The 12,563-nt window shown below is 41.9% G+C and overlaps 1 protein-coding gene across 6 annotated transcripts in view; it reads left to right on the top strand.

Annotated features, from left to right (window-relative positions):
• LOC102293551 (disco-interacting protein 2 homolog C) overlaps nt 1-12,563 on the top strand; it is a 198,972-nt gene that overhangs the window by 95,606 nt on the left and 90,803 nt on the right. For all 6 annotated transcript variants that reach the window (XM_014340882.2, XM_042213034.1, XM_042213033.1 and 3 more), the window contains exon 2: nt 11,201-11,272. In XM_014340882.2, coding sequence (XP_014196368.1) covers nt 11,201-11,272 — 72 coding nt within the window. The remainder of the gene's footprint in view (nt 1-11,200; nt 11,273-12,563) is intronic.

The following is a 12,563-nucleotide window of genomic DNA, read 5'->3' as shown; positions in this document are numbered from 1 at the left end:
TGTGTGTGTGTGTGTGTGTGTGTGTGTGTGTGTGTGTGTGTGTGTGTGTGTGGAAGCTGATTTTCTTGATCTAATTATCTTAATTGGAATAAATGTCTGACTTCAGGGTGTTTGTTTTTCTCATTGGTGAATGGCAGGAGTTTGAGTTTCGTGTTTTTAACCACGTAAAACTTTAAAATGAACTTTGCTGTGATCTGAAAGTTTTCGTTTTTCAAAGACAGCAGTGACGATGTAAAGCGCCGTGCGTCCGCTCTGCAGCTTTCCTCGCCGTGTGTGACTGCTGACCAGCTTGCTTCGGTGCACCTATAACGTCATACGGACTGTTGGCCCTGTTTCTGTCGCTGGTACGATAGGCTTTGCACCTGCTTCATGACAAACAAAGAGTGTAAATACTGGGCGCTGATGTAACCAAATAGAGGAGATGAGCAGTTTTTTACTCTGAAGAAGCGCTGTGACCGTATCCAGTGATCGTTACGTGATTATTGCAGTCAAAAGAATTCCGATTATTGTTGATTTTAACTCTTTATCACGCTACGTTCTTTTTTTCCTCTAGAAAATAATTACATTTGAGTACAAGATGGTGAACTGAGCATAGATGTAGTTCACACAGGCCTCTGAGACGATCTTGTAAGATTTAGGACCGACTATGCTGACTGATCTCAGTGCAGCTACACATCAGCTGATGGCTAACCTGATCCCCTTCTGCAAGGCCAGAGGGAACGCTGTTTAAGATGACTTAAGCCTGCATTATACTCCATTGCAGACATGGACAGCCGGAGGCCTGACGGCTGAGTAATCATTCCTGTTAGTTATTTCACATCAGCTTGAAGTCCATCGCCCGGGAATCCTGTGTAGTTGGTGCATTGTAATGTTAATTGTCCACAATAATATACAAAGTTTACGACCCAGGTGCATCCTAGTGGAAATTATAAGCCCTGCCTCAGTCTGCAGGAAGTTTGTGTACATCTGCAAGCCCTTTCACAACCCACCTCCAACATAACCTCTGTTTTCATGCAGGATCCGACTTAAAAACAAATTTCTTTATGCTGGAAGCTGCTTTGTTTTGTGCTGCGTCTCCCTCCCTTTATTTGTAGTTGAGTCTTTTTGAAGAGCTGAACAGCAGGAAGAACTCTGGGTGTACAATAATATAAAACAAATAATATGAACAAATCAATATTTATTTATTATCTGACTGATCAATCTTCAAACTCATTTTCTGTTCTGTTGATTTCAGTCTCTTTCAGCTGATGGTGCAGCTTATTGCACGCTGATAAAGAGCAGTGATAAACTGGCTTGTTGACAGTTGGGATTAAATACGAGATAACCAACCGTAAACCAGGGACAGCAAAGATCGGGAGAAGGGCAAACAATTGTCGCTGTTTAGTTTTCTTCGGAAAATGTTGAGAAATCTTCTGCAGAACGTCTCTGAGACACATTCAGGATGTTTTTAAGGTAAATAAAAACCTCCTGTTCTCACAGACTTTGTTACTAACAGTGTTTTTATGGGAGCGACTTCTGTGAGCACTTTGCCGATGGCCTGCTGTTGTTGCTGCTCCTCTCTCCTTAATGACATCAAGGCTTTGCACTCTGTGTTTTACTGCACATGAAGCTGAAACACTATTTGGTCTCAGGGCCTTTGACCATTTTAATCCAGAACAGAGAGATGTGTCAACAAGTCAGACACAGGTGTGATCGCCATTTATGCAACTGTAAGACTGGAGACTATCCTCTCTGTTTTTCAGTTTGCAGCACTTTCTGATATTAATTGTTTAGCTGCAAAGGTGCTATTGGAATAAAGCTTACTCCACATTAGTAAGCTGTTTATATGATAGTGGCAGAAACGGAGCCATTAAAAGCACCTAGAGTTGCATCAGTGCTGAGTTAGTACAGGATAGAATCGGAGGTCAGGACAGGTGAAAGCACCGTCGCTGAATTCCCGGGACAGCTCGTCATCTCTGTGGCAAAAAGTTTAGAAATTTGTCACACTCATTGTGGACATTCCCCAGATTCTTGGCTCCGAGTTTCAGGTCTATGCCTTGAGTGCAATACAACCACCAAATCAGATTCCTTGGATGCCTCTGACATCTTTATCTGCATCAGCATCAGGCATATTAGATTTTCCACCATAATGAATTCAATAGAAACATTTTCCTTTTTGCAGGTTACAGTTTTTATTTTTGCAATGATACACAAAACTGGCACAAATTCTGGCTGAAACTCACAAAATGTATCAAATGAACCTGAGATTTGTTTAAAACCTTTGATGTCATTTTTGCCGCCGATTCCGACTGAAGCAGCAAGTTGTCTTATAATAGTCGTCTTATTAGCAACAGCACCGACGGTTTAATTAACTTTGTACTTGTTAGACGCTTCGGCCCGAGTGAACACCATCTGTACTCGATGAAGGCACGTGTTCCAGACACATTCGTTTCCTTTCTCGTTTCATGCTGTCGAACATAAACTGTGACGGGACTTTCCACCCAGTCCTCCTTATTGTGCGTGTAATGGTTTTGCTGGCACTAGAGTAAGTTTAGCTCTGTTTTTCCACAAGCGCGCAGGACGACCATAAATCATTTTAAGCTGCGTCCACCGATTGAAATCCAGCATACATGTATTTATAATTGTCATGTGCCACGAGGAAGCACGGTTACACGCTCCTTTCTCCAGTTTAATGACGGCCAGAGGAGGAATTTTGTTAATGTAGCACCTTCGTCAAGTTGCGCCACGTGTGCTTCGTCTCCGCCTCAGACTGAAGAAGAAGGTGTTGTGTCTGTGCTTACAGGTTTTGCTGTCGAATCTGTTTATTAGGGAAGGAAAACGAACTCTTTTAAACATCAAGAGGCACAAACGGGCCAAGAAACTGCCACAGAGCCGCTGTCCGGGGAAAATGTCATAACTGTAAAATGTAGCAAGTCAAAGAATCATAGAGGAGCAGCCTGACACCAGTGAGACTTTCAGGTCGAAGGAGATGGTTTGCTCAGCTCCGTACAGATGAAAACAGCCCAGAGTTTTGTTTTCTCAGCTGACAAAACTCAAGTTTAAAACCATGTAAAGTTTTAATGGTTACCGACACACAGGCTCAAAGTGTGTGTGATTGTACCTGTGTGGAGGTGAGCACTGAATCAGCATGTTGTTACTGTAAACACCTGCTGAATGTGTGTGTGTCTGTGTGTGTGTGTCCTGCCTTCATCCCCGGAGGAGCCCTTGGGCGTTTCCTCCAACTGTTGTTAATGAGTGTTTGTGTGGATTTTCTCTGTGTTTAACTTCCATCATCAGTCATAACCATAACCATTTGCAGCGTTTCATAAAAAATAAAAACAACTTTCAAAAGCAGGCACAAATAAAAATGCCCCAATTTAATTATAAAACATTTATTAGTTTTGATTGTTTTTGCTCCACCAGGTCAGTTTTTGGTCCTTTCTTTGAAGGAAGTTAATCGAAGTTGATGTTATTACACTTTGCCCTCTATAAGCTGGAGTTTTGCAATGTTAACAGAACAGATTCAGACTAAGCGGCCGTGAGTTCAGTTCACTGAAACCTGCATCTCTGAAAGAGAGCACCAGTGTAAATGATGCTGGTGCTCTTCACCCAACAAGCTTTTTTTATTTGTATTCTTGCAGAGATCCAAACATTGATGTTATCTTTATGCATCGATTGTTTTCATTTTGCTTTTACTACAACTGCTGCTGTCAGGCTTGTTGTGACACACACACACACACACACACACAGACGGTTAGCTTTTCCTTGAACATGTGGAAATAATCTGGCTTCAGATAATATTACCTTTTGTGATGAAAACGACAAACATGAATTTCATCAGAGGAGCATTCGGAGGATGTTTCCACGGTTGTTGGATGGATCGCACTGATGACTTTGATGACTCTGACTTCCCCTCTGCAGCATCATTGTGATAAAATGTTTCCAAAATATGTAATTTGTGACCGAATGACACTTCCGGCAGCTGAGTGGGCCGACTTCCTGTTGGCTCTTCTAGAATATTTGATTGGCGATTCATTTTGCAGCGTTTGAGATGATCAGAAAGCTTTTTGAATCAGTCAGCATCACGTGGATGTTGAACTAAACACATTTTTTTCTACTTTACAAAAGTTACCCAAAACTTGTGTCGCCTTTTCCTGGGAGTTGTTCTTCACTATTGATTGGCTAAAGCGAGGTTTTGAATGAGGCGAGTACGTTTTTAGTTTTGTGGGTTTTATGAGTTTCCATGAAAGTTCCTGCTTTCTTTTTGTTCTATGCATTTGTGCTTGTACTCTGAAACTCTTCTTTCTGTTTGAGAGAGAGAACAAAAATCTTTTTTTATTAGTCCCCAATGGTCACATGACAGAATTGTTTCTCTATCCTTCCTTTTTTTTTTCCCTCGTTCACTTCATGCTGTTCTACTCTACACTAAATATTCCATCTATTCCATATTTTAGTTTTTTATCTCCTTCCTCTCACGCGTCTGTTATCTTTAGCGTTGCAGTGTGGAAACAATAAAATCAACTGTTTCCTTTTTAGGTGCTGGATACACACACACACACACACACACACACACACACACACACACACACACACACACACACACACACACACACACGCTCAGTCTTCCTCTCTTCCCGTTTCTATTTTGTCAGTGTCATTATTTCCCTGCTCTCTCGCTCTCGTGTGTTTTTTTCCTGGTCTCTGTTTCTCTTCCATGTTTCCGTCTCTTCTATATCAGCCTCTTCTTTTGTCATGGCTCGGTGTCTCTCTCTCTCTCGCTCTCTCTCTCTCACACTGTATATGGTCATGCAGGCTCAGCCGGCTGTTTCTGCGCAAACTGACTTGCAGCACTCATCCTTTCACCGCAGGAAGGTGATTCAGCAGATCAAAGTTGTTCTCTGAGGCTGCGATTGAACGCGGAGCACGTTTGACTTTTGCTTTTCGTGAGCAAAAGTGTTTTTGACGTAAACGGGATAGTTTTGTTAAATTCTGCTGTAGCTGAATCAGCTTTTATAGCTTTTTCTTGTCCGCCAGATGCTGAACTTAACTGCAGTAATTTGCAGCTAAATCTGTAGGTCCCTGTAAGACGAAATTAGGTGCAGCAGTGGTGGATGATGGTGTCGGGCAGCCTTTCAAGGTGTGGGTTGAGGTCAGAGCTCTGTGGGAGTTATTTAATGTCTTTATGGAGCTGACTTTCTTCTGCAGGACGATTGTTGTGTGGAAACAGGAAAGGGCCAAACACAAACTGTTGAAACTAAGCTGCAAGAACACATTGTCTGAAATATAACTGCACGCTGTAGCTTTAAGATTTCCTTCAACTGGAACTGAAAGACCACCTCAGAGTGAAACTGTCCAGAGTGCTGTGTTTAAAGAAGTCACGGCAAACTCCGCGGTGAGCGCGAGGTCCGTGTCAGACTCGATCACACAGATTTTTACACGTAGTGGAACATGCTAGCCCATCAGTTGCTATGGTGACTTCCGTGGCGCCCACACTGGCCTGCAAGTAGGGAGTGATTTATACATCGACCCCTCAAAGTGCTTGACATCAAGGTCGGGGTTAAGAGCGTGCCAGTCTGATGTCTAGCGGGGAGTCGGGGAGGGCGCTTCCAGCAGTATGTAAATATCTGAGTGTCAATAATTCATAGGCAGCTTATAGTGAGGTTTTACGGCTGTCATCATGCTGCTCCATGCATATTTCAAAACACTGAAGCACTCGGAGACAAACACAGGACTGTAGCTGGATTTGTGCCTCGCATGGGGCTGAAACATTGGAAACAAAAGGCCTGCTGTGTGGTCCAACAGTGCTTTCTACCACAGCCTGGTGATAAGGGTGACAACTGTGTAAACTGTACACATTTATGATTAAATTAAGTGATACCAGGTGCTCTTAGCTGTGTCCTTTAATTGGTTTAGTTTTCCTCTGTTACCTTTGCTCTGGCTGGAGGGTAGAGAAGCAAACTTGTGGTAGAAACGTTTGATTCCCAGACTTTCATTTTCCCTTAGATGATTCTGGGCCATGGGTGCTGTTTGGCAAGAGGTAGCATTAATAATAATGGCAGTAATAATGCTAGTATATATGTGCAGATCCAGACTGACCATGCACAGAAGCTGTTACTGTGTTTATGTCTATTTGGCCTTTGTTTAGTTCATACAGCCAGTTTTTAAAACGGTTACCATGTAAAATCATTTTAATTCCCTTGATCAGTCGTCATCATGTCTGTGCTAACTGTTCAATGCGCTGCTCGTGCTGAGCCGTCCTCTGCTCTTGGTGCATTTGTGCTTTAGGCGTCTTGAATGTGTAAAGAAGCTGCAGGCTGAAGTACTCGCCCTCTAACATGACGCTGTGCTTTCTGATTGGAGGTAGAGTGCCTTGTGGTCATAAACATTTCCAGAGATGTGTTCTGCAAAACTGTGGAGGTTTCTTTTTCAGATATGGTTTTGGTTTCCAGAGCTCTAATTCTGTTGTTCATTTTTCACATCATCATTAAAGAAAAGCAATAAATCAGCAAATTCATAAAATCTGGATTTTTCTTTTTTGATTGTCCAGTTTATTGTTTTGGTTTTTAATGAACTGAAGGATTGATTGCTTCTTTCTCGTCTGTGTTTAGCCTTTTAGATTTTTGACTCACTTGAGCTAAATGTGAAGCTCTTTGTGTCTGTTTGTGTTTGGAGACAGTTTAAGCTCTCGGGGCTTACACCACCTCACTCTGACCTGTGAAAACATCACCCTAAATCCATTTTGTTCTAACTGAAATAGACAGACAGTGAGACGGAGGGAAGAAGTTACAGAATAGCAGAGCCTGAGTCATCCTTCCTTCCCCTGTGCCTATTTAAAGATCCTCATCCCTCCATCCTCATCATCTGCTTCTTTATTCCTCACCCCAGTCTGAGAAAGGAGGAGGACCTCTCATTCGCTTTTGATCTTGCTTTGGAAGTTTCTGTTTCAGTTTGTTATACGAGTATAACTCTCATCAAGTCAAACGCCTAAGATCGAGGGAGAGGCTAGAAATAATCCTCCAGCTTAGATGAACTTAATTGGAAGAGAAAAGATGGCAAAATATCAACTTATTAACTGAAACTGTTGTAAACACAGTTTGAGTGTGTGCCCTGACCTTTGACCTGCTCTGTATACTGTACTTGCATGCACAGGTTTCCTGCACGAGCACTAGCTTGCAGAAAAATAACTGTAATCCTCGCAAAATCAGTAACATAGTTTCAGAGTAATATGATACTTGACTCTAAATTCAGTGTGTTTTGGTGCTGAACAGCACCAACTGCTGGTTGAGGATGAGCATAGTTTCCTGTGTTTTATGGTGTTTTATAGACTTCATGACAAAAACTTATCTCATTATTACTACCTGTCCTTTTTAATCCTTGGTGTCTCATCTTTTTCATTTCTGACCTACTTTAAAAAGGCTCAGAGGTGAAAAACTTCTGTATTTCCCCAGAAAACTGAGTCACAGCAGCCATTATAACTCTGTGAAAACATTTTATTTTATTGTTGTAATCAAAAGAATCACATTCAGTTTCTTTCACAGGCACATTTTAGTGTCTCAGCTGTGTTCATAAGCAAAAGTACGTGTTTTATTATGAGGCTTATGACTGTTTTTTATGTGTGTATGGTTTGTATCTATTTTATTTAATATGTTCCTGCTTGTTATTCATCTTCATCACTGGGCTTGGTTTCAAATCCAACGTTGTCTTCACAGATTTTTTTGATGTGGTTTGTTATACGTTTAGGAAAAAGCGTGAGTATTCCAACCCGTCGCTTCCCTCTTGACTAAAACGGCGCTGGCAGCAATGGCGGCCCCTTCCTGGGCATGATCCTAAAAGCCTGGCACGTCTTTCTTATTTTCCGCGTGTAAACCTGCAGTAACGTGGAAAGTTGCATGAATGCACTGTTTATACAAAACCTGATTGCATTAGACAGCATTTATCTTGCGGTAGTTTAATATACAGCCACAGTGTGTTTGACTCTGTGCCTGACAGGCTGATGGACCGCCTGTCCGACTGGGTGGATGATTTTTTTAACACAGAGCTGACTGACATGTTCATTTCACTCGGTCTCCGCTTTGCTGATAAAACTCCAATTAAATCAAGAACATGCTAACTGAGTGTTTGTGTGTCACCTCCTCAACAAGTCAATATCTAAAAGACAAGGTCAGACCTCCTCTGTTTACCCACACGTCTTCACCTCCCTCAGTGTATTTTCCAGTTCCTCTCTCTCAGCAGGGTAGTTGGATCCCCTGCCAGAGATGATAATTATTGCCAAGTGCCTTCATGCTACTGAAATCTCTCACACACACACATACATTGTGCTGACATCATCGCAGATGACGTCTGTGCCCACAGCCGGTTTCTTGATCCCAGCCAGTTACTCACGTTTGTGCGTTTAAGAAGGATTTGTCAAGTCAGCCACGCAAACCGCTTTTTCTGTGTTCGACAAATCCTCTGCAGGTTTAGCGTCACTCAGGTCTGCTTCGTGCGTCGCTCGCTGCTTGGGAAGCACACTCACCTGATTTTTTTTTTTTAAATTATTTATTTTTACTCAGACATCCTCCAGGCAGAGAAATCCTGAAATTGCTCCCCAGCTCATCAGTCGGCAGCTAGAGTCGTCACAGAAATTCAGAATATGTAAATAGCAGAGCATTTAGTCTGCACGAAGTATGTTTGGTATTTTTAGAGTCCTGCATTTAAAGCAGGGACTGTGACTTTTCTACCCTGATTGGTTTAAAAGAGTGGATGTTCATGCTAAACACAGTCAAAAAGAGTGAGAATCTCAGCTTCACACTGCTTTAAACGGCCAGTTTGAGTTTTTTCCCCTCGGTGCACCCGTGGCTCAGAAAGTATGGGGGGGTCATCCAGTCCCACCGTGACATCCACTCACTGATGTGAGAACCACTGGCTCTGCATCATATCACTGCGAGCAGATGTGTTCATTTGATGTGAGCACAGAAGCCCCACCCACCCGCTGTTCAAACCTTCTGCTTGTGAGTGTTAGCCAATCAGGGGTTCACCAGGGCCCAGTATCGGACAAATGCGGATTATTTTGGACTGTGATTCTCATACAGCTGCTGTAGTGGAGCTCAAATGTAACAAAATATGGAGATGGGTGTAATTATTTTTGTTATCGTGCCTTAGAAAACATGTGTTCTGTGACCTGCTTTCTAAAACCACGAAGCACATTGAACATGAGCATTTAATTAACAAAAAGCCACACACTGTAAGAAGTGTGTAACATCACCGAGACAAACTTGCTTGTCAAACACTGCTCCGATGCTCCTTTTTTATATCCCACAGAATGTACAAACGGTACGCGCACAAGTTTGTTGTGGAAGTTCATCCTGAATCTATTCTCCAGCCCTTCCGGTCCTCTCCGTCCTCTTTGCTCCGAACATGTTGAATCCAAATGTCCCTGCAACTGCACACACAGACCTAACTGGAAAATTCCTCTGAAGTCTGCAAGCACCAAAAACTGTCTGGACCTACAATTCATCAAGTCACGTGGACTCTGCAGACTCGTAGAGAGCCTGCTTGTCATGCATAAAGCAAATATTTTAATTAGACGTTTGCATCTCGTAAAAACATTTTATCATATTTAAGTTGATTCACCTCAGGCAAACACATGCATTTTTCATCCACTTGCTATTTTGCTTGTATAACATGGCTTCTTGCAGACTAGTGGAAAGAAAATCTCCAAAATACACATTTAGGTTTTATTTCACTGCATTTTGTTGCTTGTTTCTGCACGTTTGATAGATACTGCTTCATTTTCAATATTGAACATAATATTTCAGAAAACTAACAAGACAACAAAATCGTTTTTCTTGTAAAAGTTATCAACTAGTAAGCTTGATTCAGAACCTGATTTATAAAGTCTTTTATCCCAAACAGCGCGATGGAAACTGACTCTTTCTGGCTGTTGACATAGTTGCTTGTTTATAGGGTAAAACCGTTTGATTCTAATATGTCAGCTAAAGGAAATCTTCAGGTTTTTGTAAATTAGCACATATTCAGTGCATATTTAAAAGTGATGTTTAAGAAAATGGAAACAAATGTTAAAAACAATATAAAGAACATCAGCTGGCCTCAGCTCCCATAGACGCACATCCAAGTGTCTCCACCAAATACATTTATACAATAATGACTTGTTGGCTCATTGACTCTCCCTCAGTCACTTCCATTCAGCATTTCACAAACTACAAAGCCTCCTCAGACTCTCCAGCTTTTATACTGTAACTTTATTTGAAATAGAGTAGAATTAGAAATAGAATAAAGACTATATTGTATTTACTGTTTATCAGTGTATATATAATATATTTACCTCTATATAAATATTAATATAAATGCATATTGTAATCTGGGGCCTGTGTTGGTTCTTAAAACTCTAATTCCCATAATCCTTCACTCTGTGGCTTTCTGCCTTTCTCTGAAGTTGTTACTTTGTTTTTTCCAGCTACATTTACTTGGAGTATAATTAGGGGTGGGGTCACACTCATTTGGTCTGTTGTGTGTTTATACTCAGCAGTCACATATTTACTTTGCAGTGATTCACCCCCAAATTTTCTGGCTCTCTCTTCTTAACTTTCTTTTGAAATGCAGCAGCCCCTCCCCTCCTGGTGATCTGACAGTCCCCGGAGGTTAAACCCCAATGCCGGGAATCGTTTATAAAAGCGCTATTGGATTCAGATGTGCTTTGTGCTGCGTGGAAATCTGCTGATGGTACCGTAGCGAGGTTTGATTTATCGCTCGGGGAGATCGGTCAGCAAGCTTTGAGGTGGTTTGTCGCACTGTGAAAGGTGAATCAGCTGCACCTGCAGTGCTTTGAGTTCCTCATTTATGCACATTCGCATTCATTCAAACGGAACCATCTGGTCGTAAGCAAGCAATAAGCATACCGTGATCTCTCTAAATGCTGTAGTACCTTAAATTGTTTTGCTTTTTCAGGGGAAATGTATTCAGTTCATTGCAGTCTTATTGTTAATTTGTCATTGTTTTTTTTAAATTACGCTTGTAGGAGCTGGAACAGTGAACATTTATCTAAAAAAACATAAAAACTTGCATGCCCAGTGCAGCTTTAATGATCTCTGAATCTTGAAGTAAAGTTTAGAAAACATTGATCATCCATGTTTTACTTAACACTGACTTTGGCTCTCTCACTGGGTATTGCTGTATGAGAATAAAGAAAGTAAAATTTGCTCTGTCTTTCTCTCTATGGCAGGTGACATCACACAGAAGGGCTATGAGAAGAAGCGATCCAAGCTGATTGGAGCCTACTTACCTCAAGCACCAGGTAAAGCAGGCTGTTCTTTAAAGCTTCATCCTGCCCTTTTAACTGAACTGCTCACTCACACACACTATGTGCTGTTCTAAACTATAGTAGCTTTGCATGATTCACAGTTCAAAATAATCCTTATTTATTAGTCAAGCTGTTCTGATTGGCTGCTCCTCATAAACAGAATATTTGAATAGCTAGTGGGCGGGGCTTCTGTGCTCACAGCCAGAGCTTTGTCTGAGATGATGATAGCTGGTATCGTTCAGAGGCAAGAGGAGAAAAACTTGTCTGAAACTGAGTGTTTAGATTAATCTTGAGCCTAATCTTCAAGGATTACTTGTTCGTACACTGACCTCATTATTTGATACCCCGACCATGTTGTTCTCTCTCCCAGTCTCACACAAACACAGCAGCGTAAAAGAGAGGGCGATAACAGACACAATTTAATGATGTATAAACATTTGGGGAGTGAAAAGAGACGAGTGGAGAAGAAATACAAGCAACAGCAGCATAACTGAAGGATGGTCCAAGGTCAGCAGCCCTCACTGTAAGCTTTATTAAAAAGGAAAGTTTGGAGTGTAATCCTAAAACTAGAGAGCGTGTCTGTCTCCCGAATCCAAACTAGGAGCTGGTTTTGCATGAGGGGGGTGCCCGATAGCTGAAGGCTCAGCCTCTCATTAATAACAGCTCCCAGTAATAGCTTTTGTAGAGCCAGTGTGTCTGCTGGTCTCCAGTGACACTTCAGTCTCTTAAAATGTTGTGCATGTCTGAGAGTGTCCGGGTCTTCCCATTTGATCAGCGTGGATGAGGGCCGACCTTCCAATAAAGCAGTGACAGCTTTTCCACGATGGATCCATCGTTGTGGGTTCTTTTGATTCTGTCCTTTCAGACTGCACTCAGGGGAGTGAAGCGCACATATGTCAGCTACTCTGTGTGCATGTTTAGACATCTTTGTGAGGACACAAAATTGTCATCCTACTATACTTGTGGGGACCAACAGCCATTTATGGGGACAAAACGCCCGTTCCCACGAGTTTGAGGCTCAGAATGTGGTTTTAGTGTCAGGGTTACAGTTAGGCTATGGTTTAGGCTGAGGGTTCGGATTATTGATGGTTAGGGTAAGCGGCATGTCAATGAGATGTCCCCACTAAGATATGAAAACGAGTGTGTGTGTGTGTGTGTGTGTGTGTGATACATGACAACTATTTGCTGCCTTGGCTGAATACGGCACTTTTTTCTCTCCTTGTCGATGTTTAACAGGACACACAGTAAATCCCATTTTGGGCAGCTTTGTCATCACAGAGATTTT

Source organism: Haplochromis burtoni, unplaced genomic scaffold (assembly GCF_018398535.1).
Source record: "Haplochromis burtoni strain Fernald_Lab_line unplaced genomic scaffold, NCSU_Asbu1 Contig_410, whole genome shotgun sequence".
Lineage (NCBI taxonomy): Eukaryota > Metazoa > Chordata > Actinopteri > Cichliformes > Cichlidae > Haplochromis > Haplochromis burtoni.
This window is presented reverse-complemented; position numbering and strand designations above follow the sequence as displayed.